Source organism: Falco peregrinus, chromosome 6 (assembly GCF_023634155.1).
Source record: "Falco peregrinus isolate bFalPer1 chromosome 6, bFalPer1.pri, whole genome shotgun sequence".
NCBI classification, from domain to species: Eukaryota; Metazoa; Chordata; class Aves; order Falconiformes; family Falconidae; genus Falco; species Falco peregrinus.
In genome coordinates, this window is record NC_073726.1 from 48,596,460 (window position 1) to 48,619,197 (window position 22,738).

Here is a 22,738-nt window from a genome sequence, read left to right on the forward strand (position 1 = left end):
ATTGTTATATGACAAGTCCTGGGACATGTTTGGTAGTTCCAGAGTATATTTCACTGCTTGTGTAACAGCAGGAAATAAAATCCTGCTCTGAGCTTTAAAGTGTTTACTCTGTGAAAATCCTCTGTGTTCAATCTCCAGATATTTATGATCCAGTGAGAGTCAAACCTTAGCAGAAGGTTTATGAAGCATGAACATTTATGTAAGCAAATGCACACACTTGGATGTGCATGTCTATACATTCTGCATTGAAGTCCTGATTTCCTACTTGAAGGGGGAAAAAAATAATTGATTCAAAATTACACAACTGAATTTAGGTACTTAAAGTAATTAGGGTGATGTACGTGGCTTGTGGAGAAGCCATGAGGGTGACTTTTTGTGTGAAATCATAGCTTCTCCTAAACTTCTAACTCATTAAAAGATGAAGTATGTAAACTGGCCCCCTTGTTTCAATGGTCTCCTGGGGCTATGGACTGAAGTATGGAGCTGCAACTGCTCCGCAGTACGACAATAGTTCAAAAAGGACTTCCCAAATAGTGTTTGGAGTTTATTGGCATACTAGATACTTTGAGATCGTACACAGCTATGAAAGAGGGGGAACACTTTGCTCTGAAGTGGCCAGGAGAGAATGGAATATGAGGGGGCTAATAACATACAGTTCTATTTTCAGTAGTGTTTATGTACTTTTTGTACAGGGAAAATAACTTAATCCTTTGTGGCAGTCTTCCCTTTTGGAAATGCATAGGTCTAGCATTATGTGTGTTTTACGTCTGCATTTCTCCTTTTCTACTTGTGTGTGTGGTGTTAATCTATAATAACATCCGGGGGAAAAAAAATCACAGTTTTAAAATATTTTCTTTTACCAGTTTTTATTAGCAATTTTCAGCTTTTTTGTGAGATGCTGTGTGTACAGTACACGGAGTGGTAGCAGAAGATGAACTGGCCTGGGGAAAAAAGAGGACTTGGGAGACTTAGAAATGCTAACACCATTTTGAGCTAAATTACTAATATATACTTTGTAGTAGACAGAAGTTGTACTGGAGTAATTTCCTGGCATTCAAACATATATCTGAGTACACTTGCTATTATAATTCCAGCTTTATGTTCCAAGTGAATAGAATCCAATAAATATTTTGTTCTCATTTTCCATATACAGACCTGAGTTTCAATTTACATAAACCTTACGCTGTGGGGTGTCTTTCTGCTTCCTCTCTTTATCATTCTGTATATTTTCTTGTACATAGCAACGCTTCAAAAAGACTCGCTATCTTTCTGAGGCATCCTGAATGAGGAGACATATTCTCCAGATCTGTTCTCCCAGTCTTAATTGTCTTACTTTGTAAATAAATCCAGCAAGCCTAAGCCAGAATATTATATTTTATGTTAAAGATTATGATAGCCAAGTGAACTGGCAAATATACAGAGCCTGTTTGTTCTGTGATTGGTAGTATTTATACTGCCATAGTGTTCTAGGTTATCTGTCTTTGGTCAACAAATCAAAAATATCATGAAAGTTTGTTTAGCCCATGTGCTTCTGAATGCTTTGATCTAGCAATGTGTGTAGTGCTTGGCAGGCTGGAAGCCTTAAGTTAGAGAATGTCTTGATTTACAAACAGTACAGATAGATAAAATTGTTTGAACGTTGGTACTGCTGCATTTTTCTCACTTTCCTCCTACCTCTGATTGTTTGTGAACTGTACTTTCCTACCGTATCTACCAATCCTTGGTAATGTAAGTATTATTAACAGGTTTAACAAAAACCAAGCGAGAGATGAGTTTTAGTGTGAATTTTAGTTTCTACATTCACATCATAATTTTGCAGCTGTAGCATGGAGTAGTAAAATATTGCTTTGTTAGCTACAGCTTTGTTAGCTATATAAAAAAAGAGAACTTTTGATCATTTTGTGTTTTAAAAGTAGGCATAATAAAATCATTTCTAACCAAGGAAACAGATTGGAAGTTCTTTCACTATAATACTTAATTTGCAATGTTAATTTGCAGAAACCTGAGGGATGATGGAGGTTGATCCTGTCATGGGTGCTTAATTTGATGCTTCTGGTACATGCATCCTAATGACTTTCAAATTATGGAGGAAATTAGTTTTGTTCATCTGCCATTGCCTGAGAATCTTGCTTGCATGTATCAAATGCTGCAATCGGTTGAGAGGACTGATGGAAAATGACAGCACATAATCTCATTCAAGTGAATCTGTGTACTCCCAGCTGGTTATTACTGGGTTTCTCTTGATACCTGTAGATTTTGCACTTTTATTTTTTGGTTTTGTGGTCTTTCAAATGGTCCTTTCCAAACCCGCATCACCTGTGCGGGTGTAGACTTGTCTATGATTCGTTTCTTGCTGTTGGAGAGTCACAAATGGCTCTCACAGATGGAGAAAAGATCCAAAAGGGAGGGTGACCCTGCTCACATAGCTACTATGTGTGCCACAGGAGAGGACGTGCTTTGATTAATGGGGAGGAGAACTGGGAAGAAAAGGGAAAAAAAGCCTAGTGGTCTCCCCCTCTCTCCTGTGCCCTGTGGAGCAAATATTCAACCTGTATCCATTAAAACTTCATATGGTTGTACGTTATCCTGTAAAAGATTGTTGGGAAGAGATTTGTTTTGATTTTGTCTGATTTATAAAACTTACAAGTGTTCCTTTTTGATTTCTTGATGCATCCCTCATTTGTCTTTAGAATGATCCTCCAAATAGAAAATCAGTAATAAATTCGTTTTGTGTAGCTGACCGGTAGTTTGCTGCTGACAGCTACATATTACATAGGCTGTTTTGTGATGGAAGGTTGAAACTCTTTCTCTTGGCCCCCCTGGCAAAGTGAAGGAGAGGTGCCTTATGTTTGCCTTGCAGCCCCAGCCTGCTGTCAGCAGGGGCTGGGGGATGGGTATGCCTTTGTAAGCACAGTCCATTCTCAAGGCTAAAGTGGTTCTGCTTTCCTTATCAGGCAACTGTATCTGAAGCAAACAAAAAAGGGCTTGTGTGCCTGAAGATATTTTGTATGACATGTATTCAAGCAGAAATGGCTGTGGCCTCTGGGTTACCTTTGCTTACGTAAGGGAGGGGATGGCAGAGGAAGGCACGTCCCAGCCCACGGCACAGCACGCTCCTGCTCTGGCACCGGGCACACACAGGAGGCTGAGGTGGCAGCGGTGCCCGGGCTTCAGGGGATGTGAGTAGCTGGAGGTCTCTCTCGGGCTGGTGGTGGGGCTTTTGCTTGCCACGTCCCTGACTTCAGTCTGGGAGCGCAGCCAGCCCCACCGCTGGGCTCTGACAGGAGAGCAGGCACACACCACTGTGGAGGTTTTACCCATGGCAAAAGAACTTAATGTTTTACTGAAAAGAGTAAATAGAAAACACTTTCTGAGGCGGGGCAGGGTGGCCTTAGGTTCCTGCAGGCACTGATGCTGAAATGATGAAGGTTTGTGCTATCTAGTCAGAGAGAAGTTTATCTTCAGACATTTTCATAACATTCCCTCAGCCTGAGGAGCAGAGATTCCCGAGTCAAAACTCCTATTTGTCTCCTCTTAAGGTGTAGCGTTTCCCCAGCATTTAGTGAGCTGAAAATACGGGTATGTGCAGCATCACGCAGTAGGAAAACACTGAGGCTGTTTGAATCTCTTAAGTTTTTTACTTGAGTTTTAGTGAAGTACAACAAAGAAGCATGGGCCCCTGTGAATACCCATGCTCATTCTAAGACATCTGTTGCTTTAGATTTTTGTATGCTTGGTAGATATTCATTAACACAAAAAGAAAAGACATGCTTTTATAATTTTTTTTTTGAGCTTTTTGGTGCTAGTTTCCCATGTCTGCATTTGGAATCTCTAGGACTATCCACTGCAGGGAGTTCTTCAATTAGCAGCAACACTCTCCCACCACTGCATTTTTCGCTCTGTCTCCAAGCACACCGCTTTGGCTTCTCCTTTTCTGTATCTGAATTTTTTTTTCCTCCCTGTCACTAAATTTAGAGTAGAAACTGTAATGCCGCCAAACCACTGCTGTGCCTCCCTGTCCTTTCTGTATCAATCAAATCATGAGGGACAGAGAGAACACCTTGAAGGTCACAGCCCTACTTTTGCTCTGGCTATACATTTGAAATAAAGGCTGTAGGCAAGAAGGAAATTAGCTGCGCTTTTAGTGGGGTGATCTGAACCCAGGGCCTCTGTTCTAGTTCTGATGCTGGCTGTCCCATTTATAACTTGCAGATGCATTTCCCTGTGAGAACAGTGATGTGGCTGTTAAAGAAACCAGCCTTTCTGTAGAACAAAATTTCCCATGTTGTACTATGGAAAACATCATCTGACTAGTCTGTGATACAGGATGAGTAATGGGAATGGGAGTCACATGAAAGATGTAATATGGTCAAGGATCCTGTGCAGTAGCAGAGAAGGGGAGCAGAGGAATCCTGAACTAAATGCAACAGCTCCAGTTACTGTTCTCATTACATTTAATTATCTGTGTTCTTCTTTGGCCACCCTACGGTAGTCTGTGCTTTCTCAGAAGTGCTGTGCCCAGGCTGGGTGCAATACTCTTGTTTCAGCTGTAGATATTAATGCTTCAGCTAATGTTTATAGATTCCAAGGTGAAGTTTGTTTTAGGGACATTGTTTGTTTGGCTGTTTGTTTTTGCAACAGCATGACATGGACATATATATTTGTGACCTTGTCCGATGTCCACATCCATCCATTCTCCGTGTTGTATTTGTGCAGCTGATAATTACATCTTCATTTGCTCATACAGTATTATCATATTATTTTAAGTTCATTCCAACAGGTTTCTCAAATCCTTTTAACTTCCAATTCTGCCCTCCTATGTGCTTGCAGCCCTTCCAGCTGCTGTCTGTACTGTGTGTAGAAAATTCATGTTTTCTATTTCACTGTCTTAGTTGAGATGTAAGCGAGTATCACACGGTACAGCCTTCCCGTTTGGCAGCAAACCACTGAGAAGCACTTTCTGGTTTTTATTGTGAAAGAGCATAAAAAAAGCTGTATATTAACAGAAGATACAGAGCATCATCTACTTCTGTCTTGCAGAAAGGCCTTTTATTCTGTTGTAGGAGGAAAAGTGACATGATCTGTCTCTGGTAAATCCACATTACCTCTTTCTTAATACCCTGTAACCTTCTGGGTGATTGCAAGAGAGAGCTAATTTCCTTTCCTGTTTCCATGTTTCCTGTGAGCTGAAGTTCAGTGGGGCCAGGAAGTTATTTATCAGTCAGTATGATTGTTGCTTCCAGAGAGACAGCAAATTTTCTGCTGAATGGAGGTGCTCAAACACTGTCTCTTATGTGGAGGTAACTATAATCTATTTCATTTCAAATTTCACTGCGTTTTTACAGAAACTGGGTTTTCTATCTATAATTTTGATGCGAAATTTCTGGCGTGCTTACTTTTGACAATCACTGCTGAATACAGTGTCCTCTTAATGAATTACTATGGCAGTGGAAACTCTGTTAGTCCACTTTCCAAAAGAGTGGGAGTCAGAAAGCAGAGTCTTATCTCTGATGCAAAAACATTGATCTGTCTGTCGCTGTTACTATTGGGAGATCTAGATATATCAGCCCAAAATCACTCCAGAAAATTTGAAGCTTTTAAATGACAACTCATTTGTCTTTCTACGGAATATAGAGTGCTTGGATAGCAATTAGGTGTCACTGTTAAAGAAAACAAGTTAGGTGGATGAGCTTAGGCAGCAGAGAGCAAGTAAACTCACTTTGAAGTCAATGATTTACTGCAGTAATTGATGCAGTCACTTAACCTCCTGAAAAAACCATGGGGACCTTACTAAAAGTGGAATGGCCTGAGAGAGACTCTCTGTAATTAGTTTTGGCCATAACTGTGACTATCCAAAATGCTGACACTAAAAAGACAGGCTGATCAGCCAACTAAGTTAGGTCATGATCCAGATTGCACTAAAAATAATGGATGGACTATGACCTCATGAGAGCTGAATTGAGCTCTAATAGATAAAAATTCACTAAACATAAGACACTTTAGAATATTTTTCTTGCTGTTTAAAAGTTATATTTAGCTTAAAATTTTAAAGCCTCTTTCTTGAAGTAGTATCTGACAATGGTGAACTGCAAATGACTGGTCTGGATTACAGCAGAACAGGAGTTAGTTAAAACTTTGTCTGTTGTCTTTCCTCAAAATTTACAGTTTAAGATTTCTTCCATATTTTAACCCTACCAAATATTACCTCCTTTGACTTTTATGTTCATTATTTTTCATATTAACATCTTGCACAGTTTCAGCTTGCTATTTTTAGGGGAGCGATGAATCACAGAACCAGATAAACTGGACAGGACCTCTGGATGCTTCTATTCCCATCTCCTGCTCAAAGCAAGGTCCAGTTAGAGCAGGTGGTTTGGGTGTGTTGCTGTTGAGCTTTGAGTATCTCCAAGGAAGGAGACTCCATGGCCTTTCTGGGCAGCCTGTCCCATGGTCTGGACAAAACAGCTGTATTGAGCAGATGACATCCAAAACAGCTGTGAAAAATGTTGCCATGATCTCAGTGGATGGACAAGTATCCTGGTTTTCCTCTAGATAAAAAATCATAGAATCATCTAGTTGGAGAAGACCTCTAAGATCATTAAGTCCAACCATTAATCCAGGACTGCCACATCCACCACTAAACCATGTCCCTAAGTGCCACATCTACATGTTATTTGAACAACTCCAGGGATGGTGATGCAGCCACCTCCCTGGGCAGCCTGTTCCAATGCTTGACAACCTCTTCAGTGAAGGAATTTTTCCTAATAGCCCATCTAAACCTGCCCAGGCACAACATGAGACCATTCCCTCTCGCCCTATTACTTGTTAAACGGAAGATGAGACCGACCCCCACCTGCCTACAACCTCCCTTCAGGTGGTTGTTGAGAGCGATAAGGTCCCCCCTGAGCCTCCTTTTCTCCAGCCTAAACAGCCCCAGTTCCCTCAGCCGCTCCTCACGGGCCTCGTTCTCTAGACCCTTCCCCAGCTCCGTTGCCCGTCTCTGGACATGCTCCAGCACCTCAGTGTCCTTCTTGCAGTGAGGGGCCCAAAACTGAACACTGGATTTGAGGTGCGGCCTCACCAGTGCCCAGTACCGGGGGACAATCACTGCCCTGGTCCTGCTGGCCACACTGCTTCTGATACAAGCCGGGATGCTGTTGGCCTTCTTGGCCACCTGGGCACACTGCCAGCTCATGTCCAGCCGGCTGCCAACCAGCACCCCCAGGTCCTTTTCCCCAGGCAGCTTTCCAGCCGCTCTGCCCCAAGCCTGTAGCGCTGTGTGGGGTTGGTGTGACCCAAGTGCAGGACCAACTGTAGTTGCAGAAAGGCCCAGAAAGACTGTATGTGCAATAGATACTCCATCCTAATTCTTTTTTGTAGGCTCCGTTAGGGTTTAATTAGTGTGTGTGCAATCTGTAGTCTTGCTGGAGTTTTTCAAACAGGGAGAAAACCCAATCTCATCTTGAGCACTGTATCTCCCATTAAGTTTTCCTGGTTGGATTTCTTTGGCTGGTACAGAGCTTGCTATTTAGGATGATCCTTTGGATTAGTGGAGATGATCTCCAGGAGGCTGTGGTGGATGTGGAGCTGGCTGAGCTGGCTGCCGAGTCCTTTACCTTGACCCACCTGCAGTGACACTTTCTCTGGCTGTGTTTGACATTGCTTTGGTAGAAAGCCTGTCTGCAGGTAGGCAGGAGGGAGGATGGTAGCTCTGACAGCCTTCCAGCAAACACTTGGGACTGCCGTCTGCCAGTGCTGGCCTCCATCCTTGCTGAGCTGCTAAAATCAGTTTGAGGGGACCAGAGGACCCTAGAGGAACAGTAAGGCCTAGGCCTAGAATTAAAGGTGACTCTTTTGTGCCAACTCAGGCACTTCCAACAGATTCTAGGGCTTGCCTTTCATAAGGCTTAGTCTCCTCATTTCTTGAGGCTAGACCCCACTTGGCTGAAGTGGGGCCGCAGGCAGCTGCTGCCTGCTCCCCCTGTTCAGGTCTGGCAGTGATGCTGCAGCTGGCACTTGGAGGGGTGGAGACTGCTTTTTTCCTCTTACAGCCTCCTGGAGATACATCAGTAAACCATGTGCATCGTGTTATGGGAAATATTAAATGCAACAATTTTCTTATTGAGGTGAAAAATGGAATCTTGTGAGCATTGTTTGAAGATAAAATATAATATTAGCTAAACAAGTTGCTTATATTAATAGCAGCATGCACTCACAGGGACCCTTGCTACACTCTGCTGGTTTTAGAGTGACTTCTTTTTGAGATAGTCACACTAAGTTCTCACCTTTTAAATACCGTTTCTAGTTTCTCAAGTGCTGGGAAAACCTGGGCAAATAAGAATTTTGAGACCTGTAAAACAGAAGACAAAAACTTTAAAAGTATGCCATCTGACATCTCCTGGTTCCTGGTTGTTTCCTTAAAACAAGGTCTTCAATCTCAGGGACTCTTACTATTTTAAAATACTGAAATTCTACTTTGACTGTCCTTGCTCTGCAGCCTTATACTGTCTAGAGCTGCTGAAACCAACCTTGGTTTGGGTCTCAAAACTCAAATGTTAATACCACTAATTGACTTCTGGCATGCTGAAATGGCAAGAGTATTAAAATAGTTTTTTATTCTGTGTCCCTGTTTTGACAGATTGGATTGTTTGAATGTCATTAGGCTACTTATTTATAGCAGGAGTATAAGCACTACAGTATGAGCAGTGGAAGTAATTCCTGGCTGCTTGACTAAAGTCCAAATGTTAATTTTTTGTTAGTGTTTAAATTAAATGAAAGCACCATTTTGTTCATATCTTCAGTATCCAAAAGAAATTGATTACACAAGTGCGTTGAAGATGACAAGCTTAATCTCTCCTTTTATTGTGCAAGTTAACCGTGTCAGTGTTGGTCTGCAGTCTTCATGACTTGTTTATGAATATGGTACATTGCTTTGCAGTCACTTAATAAAATTAAACTTCCTGAACTTAAAAGAAGTAGTTCAATTATTGTTAGAATAACAGCCCAGATATCCATATCATGGAGACAGTAATATTTTATCAAAATACATTCTCATTAGAAGACATTTTGCAAAACATGCCTTTTTGGAAATAGTATTTGATCTCGCTGTTGTCTCTGGATTTTATGCATGTGAATTAAGTTCATGATTCAACACTGTTTAAGTCAGCGGTTATGCATGTTATAATGGTGGCTGAGATCCCGGGGCTGGTGGGCAATGTGGTATGTGACAAGATGCACATCGTCCCTGTCACCTGCAGCTGGTGGTACACAGTGAAGAGGAGATCAACAAGTTGCTGGGAAGCATCACCATCACAGAGGGAAGCGTTCTGCCTAACATCCAGGCCATGATGCTGCTCAGGAAGGCAGGTGGCAACAGCACAGGTCCCACCAGGGCCGGCAAGAGTCACAGGACTGCTAAGGCAGCTGGCTGGCCAGCCCCCACCAGCACCACACAAAGGCCCTTTTCAGGGCCCAAAAAAATCAAGGCCAGGTTGGATGGGTCTTTGAGCAACCTGGTCTAGTGGAAGGTGTCTCTGCTTATAGTAGAGGGTTGGAACTAGGACATATGGTCCACATAATACATCTTTAAGGTCCATTCCAACCCAAACCATTCTATGATATAGGGTCCTTAGATTACAGAGCTTGACTCTTAATCAAAGCAATGCTTTAAGGAGCTAAGAAGTTCTATCATGAACATACATGCCCCAATAACCCACCCCACACATTAAAAGACAATAATTACCAACCAGAAAAAAATTATCAGCAACCCTTTCCTCCTAGAAGAGATCCTTACAATAGGTTCTGCATGTTCTTCCTGCATTAGAACTCAATTAACTTTTTTTAAAAAAAAAAATGCCTAGAAAGACCTTAGTCTTAGAAACTTCATTTTTTTTTTTACTTTCTTCTTTCTTGCTCCCCTCCATATGTAGAGGAATAGCAATGCAGATTTGTTGTTGTGGGGGTTTTTTTGTTTGTTTTTACAATCCTTGGAGTCTAGCTCAAGAAGTCACCTGTTTGTGTTGACTTTTTTACCTTGAAAACTGTGTGCAAAACTTGAGATCAGCTAGGGAGTTTGTTTTCCCAGCTCATCCTGTTGTGGTTTGATAGCTGTGGAGCCCTTCTAGCTTCTGTGTGTGGAGACTGCAGCACCTCCAGGGACTTTACACCGTTCTCATGACCATGGTGTTTATGAGAAACGGTATTTGGTTACAAAGCAGCATGGGACTGAGGTAGGAACAGAATATCAGCCCCTGGAGTCTCATTTTAGTTTTGCATCTTTTACTTCCACTCCAGCATCCAGGGCAATGCCCAAACTTTTCTTGTCCCTGGAATCTTTTGCCTGTCCAGGTCCAAAATGTGCTTTCAGTCTGGCTTCAAGCCCAGGGAGACTAGAACTGAGGAAATACTCCTGACCTGATTAGTGACAGGAGGAAGACAGCTGATCTAATGATTCTGATCTGCTAGATATATGGGCAAATTATTGCATTTTAGAAGTAAAAAGTAGTTTGTAAGTTTGGGTCAGGTCTTTTTTAAGTTACATTTGTTAAGGATGCCTACTGGCAACAGATGGATGTGCAGTTGTAATCTCTATGTAAGTAAACCAAAGAAGACCTTTATGCTATCATCAATGGTCCACACTTTAGTATTAACCAGCAGTTAAGTGTTTAAGTGAGAGAGTGCTTTGCAAAGTTAATACGCTTTGCACTAAAGCAGGTAGTGTGATGGTCCCTAGCTGGAGAGTAAATGCTTTACTTAACTCATTATATCACTGTAGAGTTAAAATCTGATTAAGATACCTGACAGAAAACAGTGCAGAGAGCATATTCACAGGGAACTCGGATAAAATGATTTCTAAAAAGGGAAATCTGAGTGGGAAACAGACAGAAAGTGCTAGTAAGCTGAGTGCTACTGGTATGTTTTAGTTGTCCCTGTTTTTGCTCAGTTTTTGCTCAGTAGGTGTTATGGTTTGGTGCTGGTTTGTGGCCAGAATTCCAAGCAATGCCACAGAAAGCAGATCAGGTCATTCGTAAATCTGCTGGCTTTACAGCATGCAGAGAAAGGCACAAAAATTACTACATGTGATCATCATAATCATCTTTGTTTATCTGTAATAAATAATAAAGCTGGAATACTGCAGCATGATGAAAGGACTAAATGAATGTGCTTAAGGAACGCCTATGTGTAGACAGTGGAAAAAGGAAAGTGCTGATGTATCTTTGGCTGGTGTATTTGCAGATCAGACTGGCTGATGAGTATAACAGTCTTGGTGGCCTTAATAGCTATTAATTCAAATCATGTCAGTCATTAACTGTTATTTTTCCTCTTCTTTTTTTTCAAAGAGGTACTCACATATTTGATCAGTTCTTAATGAGATGGCTCCATCTGATTTCTTTGCGTAATTGCAGTTCGTGCACATCTGCGAGTAGCAGTTTTGAGTTTTGCTTTTCATTTTTTCGTGTTCCAGTAAATCAGTCACAGAAGAAAACATGGAGACATCTGTGGGGAAAATCTAAGTAGCCTGCCAGGCTGCCTTAAGATCAGACATCTAGCAGCCTGGGCTAGAAAGAACAATACCATCTGGATATGGAAAGAACCCTTAAGATGTTTTTGCATCATACAGGGTTATTTACGTGGTAAATGTACAGCAGTGAGGCCTGCCAGAAATCTGCACACTGGTTCATGTGCTTTCCAGCAGCTGTGGGTGTCAAACCCCCCCGGACTAGCAGCCTGCAGCTGTACTTTCATTATCTTCCCGTAAATTTCAGCGCTCACTGATGTTTAGTTCCTAGATGATAGGACTACTTGAAGAAAAAAACCTCATTTGATTTATTATTTTTGGGTTCCCAGTATGAATCTGTCCCAAAAGCCTTTTCAGTGCCAGCAGCTGAAACATACTACTTTATGCAATTGAAGTGAGTGCTAGCATTCGGGGTCTATTTTTTAGCCATCTACAAAATTCAGCTATTTTAACTAAAACTGTTCTTAAAGCCTAAAGCATAAAAAAATCTGTTTGTGACCGTTACCCAGACTTGTCCCTAGCAGATGCTAAAACCTCTTATTCTTGTTACAAATAAGCCTTTGAGATAGTTTCATTTCACCATTTCCTAGCAGAAGCTCAGCTGACCCGTTTGGTTAGCCCAGCAAAGGCAGGTGGGTGTCGTGTTGAGCCGGGTTACTTACTCGGTGTAGATAGCCATCACTTACAGTGAGGGTGCCTGGGACTGGGCTTTGGGATGCAACTGGAGCAATGTGTCAGCTCTTAGCCAGACCTGAGCTGCCTTATCAATTCCGCTGCTGTGATCAGTGCTTGTTACTCATTTTACAGGGGGATAAAATGCCAGTTAAGAATTTACAGCTAGTTGGACCGGTTTTTCAGAAACACTCTCTCCCAGTCTGGAGGAAACAATTTGATCTTACCCTTCTGATTTGAGGAAAGATGATATTGCATCCTGCCATTCAGCTGCACCCTTTCACTACTCTTCAACAACTGTCTTGGATTTGGGGAAATGTAAGTGGTGCCCTTGGTGTTCTGTTAAGCGGAACCCTCTCCAGGAACTAACCCACCTAAATCAAAATGTGATGAAAGTGAAGTTGAAAGACAAATATTTTAAAAGCCAGCCTGTGCTGTAATGACCCTGTGAACCTTTCCTTCCTCATTTGGGTTTGTTATCCCACCCGAGGCAGCTTAAAATCAGACCAAGTGCAGATGTTATCAAATACAACTCCGTATTCTGCAGGCAGAGCTCTGTGCTGCCTCCTGACTGCTCCATTTTTAGCTTCCGAGTAATGTAGTGCTCTCATGATTTATTACACAAAATGTTCTGGCAGCAGAAAGGATCAAGAGTAGGCGGGGCCATTATAGCTGTTATCTAATTCCTTCTGAATGTTAGAGTATCTAAAAAAAGAAAAAAAAAAAAGCCTTTTTTAATGTGTGTTCCAGGGTTTCCATTTTGAATTGAAAAAGGCGTGTTCTAACATCTAGTTGACCCTCCCTGTACAGGGTAAGGTCCAAACACTGAAAATCAAGAGCAAAAACTCCCAGGAGGGGCAGGGTTTTAAATCCCTTTAGCGTGACCACAAAAGAGACTTTTTCCCTGCTCTCTGGAGAACTGCCTGGACATCTCCCTTCCCAGCCCATTTCCCTGCTTTTGTGGGAGCAGGAGATGGTGCTGGAGGCGAACAGGCACTCTGTCTCCTGTGTCTCCTTCCAGTGCATGGCTCCCCCGGGAGACTGCTCTGAAACTACTTGGATCATGGCGCAAGGAAGGAGCAGGTAGATGGGGACAAACTTGTAACTAGTAATAAATGCAGGCTCCAGTGAATAAAGGACAGCTAAACATGGGAGCATGGGAAGTACTGTCAGCTTTCAGAAGCCTCAGGTTCAAGTGCAGTATGATTTTTCCCCAGTAGAGAGGCACCACGTGTTGGATGATGCCATGGGGCGCTTGTCAGTCATGTGAAAAGGGAATGGCCACAGCACTAAGCCACATCTGTGGGTTGTGTAGTGGGACTGAGGAGAAGGAACAGTGTCACCGTCTGAAATATGCTCAGCAACAATATAGGGCGGTGGCCCCTCTCTGGCTCCGTGACCCCTTGTGTTGGGTTCGCCTGCTCAAGGAGACCATATATCACACCGATGAGCTGTGTACAGTACATGGGTGCCCATTGTGGTGGAGGGATGTCTCAGCATGGTATAACGCAGGCCTGACTAAAGATGGTTGTGAGGTAGGAGCTGGCATGTGCCTGTGTCCTCAAGGTACAATTAATGCAACCGGTGGTGCTGAAACAGTTGCAATTGGGTGTAGCAGGGCTATGCATAGCGTGCCTCTTGAACGCAGCTGATGCAGAGAGCAGGAATGAACTGGCCATTAATAGAAGATCTAGAATGTTTTGCAAAAAAAAGCATTATAAAAAAGAAAAAAAGATGACCCGGTGGTTGTACTTCAGAGAAGCTTGCTCTGTAGTGCAGAAGCAATGGAGATTGCTTTATTCTTTTGTTTGATCAAGAAGTGCATTAGTCAAATTATTTGGTTTATTCTTTTACTTTTATTTATAGTAGCCTAAGAACAAGACGTGGCTGGTCTCTCCCTGGGAGAGCTTAGGGCACCTACAATCTCTAAGTGCTCATATGTTGGAGTTTAAGCTTGATTGTGTGTGACTGCGTGGGGAGGAGGAGCAAAGGGTTTATCTTTCCCTCATTGGCCTTAGTAATCTTGCAAGGAAAACTTAAACCATTTTACATGTTTTTATAGAATTTTTAATGATGCTGTAAAGAAAAAAGAGCAAGCCTACGTCCTCCCTGAAGTTTCTGGTTCTTGTGTATTCCTGTGGGGTCTCCAGCCTTTTCATTAATATTCAGCTATCAAAATTCAGCCTGAAAACATTGCCTACACATCTTTGCTCAGAAGGAGCAGCCTCTAGAAAAGCCATAGGCATTGCATGCCCTCCTGCACATTCTGTCCATCCAGGACATCCGGGGCAAGTAGGCTGATCACTGCGGATGTGCTGTCTGGGCTCAGTGCTGGGCAGGATGTGCTCCTGCAATGCAAGAGGCTTTGCATTCATGCAAGAGGAGGAGTCTTGTTTTGAGGAAGGCTCTCAGGCTATCTTTAACAGACAGACAACTGCTGGGTTGCACTTCTAGAAACAGAAACAATCCTTTAGTCTGGCTTCAGTGCTGTTCAGGTCCTTGCTGCCCAGCTCACACTTCTGTTTCTCTCCAGGGGCTGACACCTGCAGATGCCACACCAAATCAGAAACCATCTACCTCTCCAAATTAATGGTACCTACTCAACTCTTCTTACCTTGCTGGGAGAACATTGGCCTTCTGGACTGCTTAGGGAACGCTGTTGGCTTCCTGAGTGCAACTCACCTGTATTTAGATATTGCTGTCATCTCATTTCCAGCCAGGACTAGGTGGTCTGCTGTGGATATGGTCAGAGAGTAAAGATGTTCTCCAAATGCTTAAACACTTTTTAATTTGACTTACAGCAGCCTTATTCTTTGCCGCCACAACAGTGAGATGTATTGTGTATGTGCTAAACAAGTAGTAGTTAGCCTGCAGAGGTGACTGTTCACATAAGATGGATTGTGTTTGTATCCTGACTATCCAGAGTTTGGCCGTAATAACTACCAGTGATTAATTAGATGACACAAGCTGTTTGTGATAGTATCAGTATTTACTGGAGTTGTTTTACTTTTGACATGTGCAAGTTCAGAGAATAGGTCAGTCAGCATTTCTGTAGTCCTTGTTTGGCAGCGCTTACCACTAAATGCAGTTTGTAGTCATATGATTTAGTGTTAGGTAGTGTGCGAGGAGCGGGGAGTTGGACTTGATCCTTATGGGTCCCTTCCAATTTGAGATATTATATGATTCCATATAACTCACAATTTTCCTTCAATTTAGAAAAAGAGCCTTGCATTTACAATGTTAAAAATTATTTGTCATGTTCCTCATTCATCTCTTGTTTTGCAAGGGCTAGTTTTGAGCATTTACTGCTCAAGTTAGCAGTTGACTCGGTTTATGAATTTATTATCATATGTTTTTGAAAAATTATCCAGGAGACCAGTTTCACTGGTGCTGACTTGAGTGCCCACATACAGAATGCAGTGGTAAAAATGAGCAACAGATTTATCAAAGGTCCTAGCCTGTTTTTCATATAATACTAATTTTTAAAGCGGATTAAAATCACTGAGACTTGTCACCTTCCTTCCTTTAAATGTAATATGGTTTTCCTTCCTGATATAATAGCCAAGATACTCCACACCATATCTGTCTTCTTACTGTATTGACCATAAGAAGACAACATGAAATTTCTTCAGAATAAGAACATATTTCTGGATTTAATGACTCTTTAGATTCTGAATACTAGTTGACAATGCAATAACCTGGGATTTCAGGGTTGGGGGTGTTCTTGTGAGGGACAGGCGACACTAACTGAAAGTGGAACAAGTTGTTTCAGATGATTATCCCCTGACTGTGTGGTCATCCACAGTAAATGCGTTCTGTGGGTAGGGCAAGGCTGCTTTTTATAAGCAAACCTGAAAAGTTTGTGAGCAACACATGCATATAGAGGACAGAAAGCAGCTGACATGTAAGAACCGGGAAAGAACAACAGAATTGGAAAACTAACAGACAAGCAAAATCAATTTTTAAAAAGGTATTGTACTTCGCAAGGCAGCAAAATGCCAGGAGATAGGCAGCCCAGTGGGAATTCCTGCTCTGTTGCAGTGTAGTTTGGGACTGACTGCCTGGCTCGTGGTACTCCTTGCTTAAATTCAGGCAGCTTAATTTTAGACAGGGACAGTTCAGGTCATCCATCTAATTGCCTATGGCAATCAAAGGGGTTTTAAATATACAAAGGCCACAATGCAATGGTGTAAATAAGGCAATTTACACTGTTTAAAAGAAGACAGTTTACAGCCTCTAAGTTGTGTAGATAAACGTGCATAAGAAAATTCAAATGATGAGGTAAAGGGGACATGTATGACTGGATTTCTCCTGGTACTGTGAGAACACTTTCTTATTATCTGTATCTAAGTGTCAGCCTACAGCCTGTCAGTGAAAACCTCAAACACCTCAGGGGTACTCTGGCTAGTGCTTTAACAATGGTGAGGCTGTGCCCTCTCTTCTCTGCTGGGTGGCGAGAGCTCCAGTGAACATTTCCTTCTAGTTAGATGTTGCTGTAATTAGTGTGTGTAAATGTGCTGCCAAAATAGTAGACGTTATATCTGACAATCTGGGGCGGTATCGACACTGTGTAGTGTCCATACAGCTTGGCATCTGGCAGGATCTGTCCCTGCAGTACAGTGCAATGCTGTCTTCGGAAGCAATTCACATCTTTGTTAGGAGCACCACAGGTACAAAGGCCCAAAGATAGCTCCTAGAACAAACTCATTTTTGTTGGTTCATCTATCCCCTTTGATAAACTGAGTGTAAGTATTTAATGACTGATGTGTGTGTTGAGCATACTTTGGTGGTATTTTGCATTATTCCAATGGGTTTATTTCTTTGAATGCAGCTCTTTTATGGGGCCATACAGAACAGTGTTCTGGCAGGACCAGGTGATTTCGTCGGAAAACTGCAGAAAGCTCAGGTCCCACAAAATGATACATCATTGCACTCCTGTTTTAAAGACAGCCGCTCAGGGATTAAATGCATGCTCTTGGGTATCTTAAGCCAGCTGCTGTTCAGCAGGGTAAAACCCACTCTAATTCTGTGTATTGGGTGGCAGTAACCAGGGAAGTCTGTTGTTCCAGGAGATGGCTGTATGGGATAGGTCAGTGGTTTTCTGCATGCATGCATGCCTTTGGGCTGGCACACAGTGAGACTTGGGCTTTCCTTCCGCGTTAGACTCTGTGTCTGAAGGTTTCATCCACTGATGTATTTCCCTGCCTGTGTAAGGAACCCAGGATTTCTCAGGATAAAAGTAAAGGCAGTGCACAACACCTGTAGTAGGGAGTCCTTGTCCAGTTGTGTGGATGATGTGTGCTACCATCTCCCGTATCTGCCTTGCAAGAAGGAATACTGCAAGGTCTCAGTTCTTTCTTATGTCATCAGTTAGTTTTCTTAGTAGGAGGAGATTTAAGAAACAGGATCTCAAATCCACAAAAAGGGATGATTAATCATAATAACTGACAGTGCAGTGTGTGTGTTTAAAACTTACAGGTAAAGGGAGGCTGTTAAATCCTTGGAGAGAAAGTAGCTTGACTTGTGCTTGGATTTTGAACTTCTTAAAAGTAATGCATTATAATAGCATCATCACTGCAAATACCAATAAGCAGCTGCTCTTGGCTTCCTCTGACCTAATGTGGTTCCTTTTGAGAAGACTGAGACTGTAGCATTTACATGCAGTTCAGCTCAGTTTTTTGTCAGTTGCTCCACCTGAAAAGCAGCAGCTCCCCTCTAGCTTTGGAGCCTTGTTCCTAAAACTGCATCCATTGATACCACCTCTGGGGGCTAGAGGTGTGTTGGGCTATTCTCTAGCCTTCTACTACACAGTGTTGAGATTTATGTAATGATTTAAATCATGAGTAGCAGCATACCAGGAGTTTTACCTTCCCCTCCCATTTATGCATCTCAGAGAATCTGTGTTGAAGAGTGAGTTACATTTAAGAGAGTAAGAGGTTGAGACACAAAGTGTGAGATGCCTTCCTAAGAGGGACAGGACTATGTTCTTGCATCTCCAGCCTGTCCTAGCAGGGTAAAAAAGACTCAAATGGATGTAAGGCCAGCCTCAGTGCAAATCATTACCGGGCCTGGGATTTATTTAATCTACAGACTCCTAAGATCAATGTTTGCCCACGAGGCTCAGAAGAAGTCATCCCTTCACTGCAGGGATTCCTGGGTGACTTCCGTGTCCCACATGGTGCAGGAGATCAGAGCTGTGTGTTGTGGTTTTTGCTGGCCTAAAATGTTGCTGCTGCTGTGAACTGGGAAACGGCAAAAAGTGGAGCAGTTGTTTGTCAGAAAAGCTGACAGACCACATCAGCACCGTGTTTAATGCAAACTCTTATTTTGACCCCCTGTCATGTTAATTAGGTGCTATTTGGAGTTCAACAGGGGATGCGGTGTTAACCAGACCCATGTTTTGCTGTTACTTCTTTAAACAGTTAACTTGACACCAAACCCCACAACACAACTATCTCCATTATTAATGGCTTTCGCTACTGAAGTATTTTTAGTCTTGTAAGAAAATACATGAGAAGAAGGAAGGACTCCACTAGCAGACAAACATAAAGGCTTAAGCAGGGCTTTCACTGCAATAATTTTTCTTGCTGCCTTCGGTGCTGGTTGCCTGGAGAGTGTGTAGGGATAAGCCTCCATGTGACTGTGTCCTAGCTGGTGCTGTCTGTCTTTTTGAGATAAAGAATTGAATGAGATGATCTGGGACTACTGTCAAAGTCTGCTTTTCTTTTCCCCCCCCCCCTGTTAGAACAGGAAATAGGTAGATAATGGAGATGACCAAAATGATGACATTTCTACCTCTGACATTCACTTGTATGTGTAGCCCTATTCTGTAAAATTAAAAACATAACACAAAGTGTCAGAAGCTCAGGCCTTGTAGGTTTACCCTAGTCCTGAGCTGTAAAAAACACTGCTTTCCTCTTGCTTTCTGGTTACAGGCTTCAGTCAGTATTTCATGTAGTCGAGACGACTTAGCTAACTAATTTCAGCACTTACTACACAGGGGACAGAAAATGAGAAGTTTGTAAGAGGAGAAATACAGATGAAAGAATGGTATCCATCTTTTAGAGGGGTAGGATTTAGCTGATAATGCTAATAATAGAGATTTTGCATTCCGTTCCACTGGCAAAAATTCTCTCTGCAGTTTTTATTAGTGGGAAGAATGGAAACAAAAAGTATGGTCACTTCTGATTCTTCCAGATCATCCATTCTTATGGTCCTTTGACTCCTTTGTGTCATCTAGAGAAACAATTCCAGAAAGTAGTGTTAACTGTATGCACTTAAAATTTACCAGTCTGAACGCTTTCATAGCATCTGTCATACTTCATTGTAAATCTCCTATTTCTAGAGTATTTCAGGTTTCGGGTGTTTTGAGTTTTTGGGGTATTTTGTCCCCATGAAGGTACTCAAAACATCAAAGGAATTTGATTGGTTCTTTTACTTTAAAATACCAAATTATATAAACAGATTTATTTCCTTTTTTTTCTCAGTTTTATGACTGAGACTTTGATAGGCGTGACTCTGTGCAGAGGCCTGAATTGGATTTCATTCTTCGGAAAACAGACCTCTGCCCCAGACCCTTACTTTTGTGCAGACCTGAGCTGGAAGTTGTGCACATTTACTCAAGATGTAAAGTAATAACATACATGCTCTGAGAAAAAAAATCACAGGTTATCAAAATTGGGATACTGCAGTATGATTGCATTATTGCTGGGACGGAATTTAAAACGTTTTGGTTACTTTTTTTTACATATTTTCTAGATGAGATTCCATTCCATGTTCCTGTTGCCTTTACAAACTAACCGATTTTAGATACCTTGAAGCAAAGTTACTGAATGTGTGGGGGGTTTTTTGCTATGGGGTATATATGTATTTGCTATAAGGACGCTTACCTTTATGCAGCTGACACAATAATTGGTACTGCCAAGCCTATATATAAATACATCAAAAAACCTTTAGGGCAAAAAAAGCAAAAACTTTCTAGCACCTGGCTTGTAGGAATACCTGGGATTTATGGCAAAATGTATAAATGGTTGCAACAGGTCTACTGGCAAAACCTTTAGTTAGTTTTTCATTGTTTAAGCAAATTAAAAAACATATAGCACTTTCCCCAAATTTATGGCCTCATTTAAAGCCCAGTTGAATTTTGCCTTTCTAGAGACTTCAACAGACTTTGGATCACAGTGATATTTTGAAAGGTAAGTGTTTATTTTCAGGGGACACATGCTAAGAGATAGGGAAAGACTGTTGGATCATATTCTTCATCATTGTGAATCCACTGTGAATTTTCTTACGGTATTTATGTGATTCTTTTCACATCTAATTGTGAATTGCTTCAGCAGTGAAGGCTCCATCAGCTGCCTAAGGAAAGTATCCCACACTTGAGTAGAGCTTTCTTCCCCAAGGCTCAGCATTCATGCTCCCTCTCTCAGTTGAAACACTCAGTCTTGGTTACATCCTCTTAGCATCTCACTTGGAAAACCTGAGCTGACCTTTGAGGACATGGGGCTGTTGGTTGCCTGTGGAGTTCGTTTCTAAGTATTATCCTCTCTCTTCTCTCAGGCTAGCAGTAGTTAGGGGCTGCCCTTGGCTTTTAAAAAGGTGGTTACCTTGTGTATAGGAGAGAGGGTGAGTTCTGCCTTGGTTTTCCAGCAATATCTGCCAGAAGCGAAAGCCTGTGCACCAGCTGTGATGCTCTCCTCCTGTATTCCCACCTTCTGGGCAGGGTGAACTCCTTGCAGCACCAATGGGGGAAGGAGGGATGGCACTCCCAAACTAAATGACCTGCATTCCTTCTGATAGGAAGAATAACTGCTGCTGTTGCCACTGCTAATTTTAGTATAATTTTTGCTTGCGTGTTTTAGAGAGCATCAGTAGGATCAGGCATAAGGCCACAGCTCTGCAAACAAAACCGCTTGGATTACATACTCTGTTCGATGTTTGTATTGTGCCAGGCACAGTGAGGTCTTGCTCTAGACTGGAAGTGCCACGGTGTTATAAATAATAAATAATAACATCTAACAGTAATTGTTTCATTACTTTAAGAATCAGACCCTTTACTGGGATATTTGCTAATTGACAGACATGTGGTTCGGCTCTGCGTTTCCATTAAGGAGACTGTACCAGGCTTGTCTGCGCCTTTGTAATGAGATAGAGACTTGAGGTCACGAATCATGATAATAAATAAAAAAAGAAATAAGAAATCAGACAAATAAGTTGAAATTCAATGCTTAATGGCTTGCTTTAGGATTCTCTCCACAGCTCCAGGCAAGTGAAATAGATAATGAGGGATTTCCCATGCTGGTCATAGCCTGTGTCTCTAGGTGACAGGAGAGGCAGGAGGCAAAGGGAGGGTGGCACGGTGATCATCACAGCTTGGCTTTAACTTGCCAGCCCTTGCAGCCACACAGCTGCCCTCCCAGCAGCCTGCCAGGGCATACCGGGGCTGTACTCTGGGTCTCCTCTGCCTTGGTCACCTGAGACCACCTCCCTTGTGCTAGGGGGCACGCTCCAGAGCGCTAAGAGGCAAGTTAGTTTTAGCGTTAAAACAGAGGTGTGATACTAGTCTGAAAATGGAAATTCCCTTCCTGGCTCTGCCACATACTTCTGGTGATGCCTGGGACAACTTGCTTCTCTCCCACTTTCCAAAGAGTCATGGAAATACTATTTTCCACCAATTTCCCACCACCTTGCCCTGTTCCTCCCACAAATGTTCTTTCAGGGAATTCAGAACATTTCTGCACTTTACTGATAAAAAATGTTTGTTTCACCTTTGCAAAATGACACCTAATCCACACCAATGTCCTATCATGGAGGTGAAAGACCTGTCAACCCTGCAGTGATGTGCTTCTCAAGAGCCTCCATCATGCACAAAAGGGGCAGTGATTCTGACTAGATTGCTGGGCTTGTGTGTGGATCTGACTATTAATTTTTTGTTGCACAGATGATTTTGAACAGCTTAGAAATTGTTTACCTGCTTTATGAATAAATCCCGTCCTGACAGAGGAATGCCACTTTTCTCCATGATGTTTGATGTTTTCTCCAAACTGTATTGAGTTTTTATCTTCTATCCTGGTCACCAGTTTATATTGCTTTACATTAATTAATTAAAGTGGGTGAATGCTGATTTGATGAGTTAGTCTCTGCTATTACTGTAACCTGACTCCCCTCCAATAAACTAGACAGCATGGGATAGTTTTTTTTTTTTCAACTACACATTATGAATGGAGCAAGAGGAAATTGTGCTATATGGTGTTTGTATTCCATAAATCACATTTCTTACTCCTCCAGCTGTGGGTACCCTCGTGTGCCTGGGAGGTGATTTCTGCAGGCAGTTCTGGATGCTATGTGCAGGCAGGGTATGGCCCAAGCCCTGTTCCCAGCTGAGGGAAGATCACGCTCTCTTCCAACACTGCTTCTGGCATACAAGAAAAAAATCGTGGCATTCATTTTCCTCCTGTCATTTCAGCACCACCACCATTACATTTGTAGCTTTAATTTCAGCCTAGAAGGAAGGCAGAGGAAGGCATGGGGAGATGGTCTGTGTTAGGG

At 42.2% G+C, this 22,738-nt stretch overlaps 1 protein-coding gene across 2 annotated transcripts in view; it reads left to right on the plus strand.

Moving 5' to 3' along the window:
- Nucleotides 1–22,738, plus strand: part of TMCC3 (transmembrane and coiled-coil domain family 3) — a 145,331-nt gene that overhangs the window by 31,907 nt on the left and 90,686 nt on the right. Inside the window, exon 1 of one of the 2 annotated variants that reach the window (XM_055808068.1) lies at nucleotides 14,672–14,782. The exons of the other annotated variant lie outside the window; for it this stretch is intronic. Coding sequence (XP_055664043.1) covers nucleotides 14,780–14,782 — 3 coding nt within the window. The 5' untranslated portion in view covers nucleotides 14,672–14,779. Of the gene's footprint in view, nucleotides 1–14,671; nucleotides 14,783–22,738 lie in introns of those variants that run through there. 2 annotated transcript variants of the gene reach the window in all.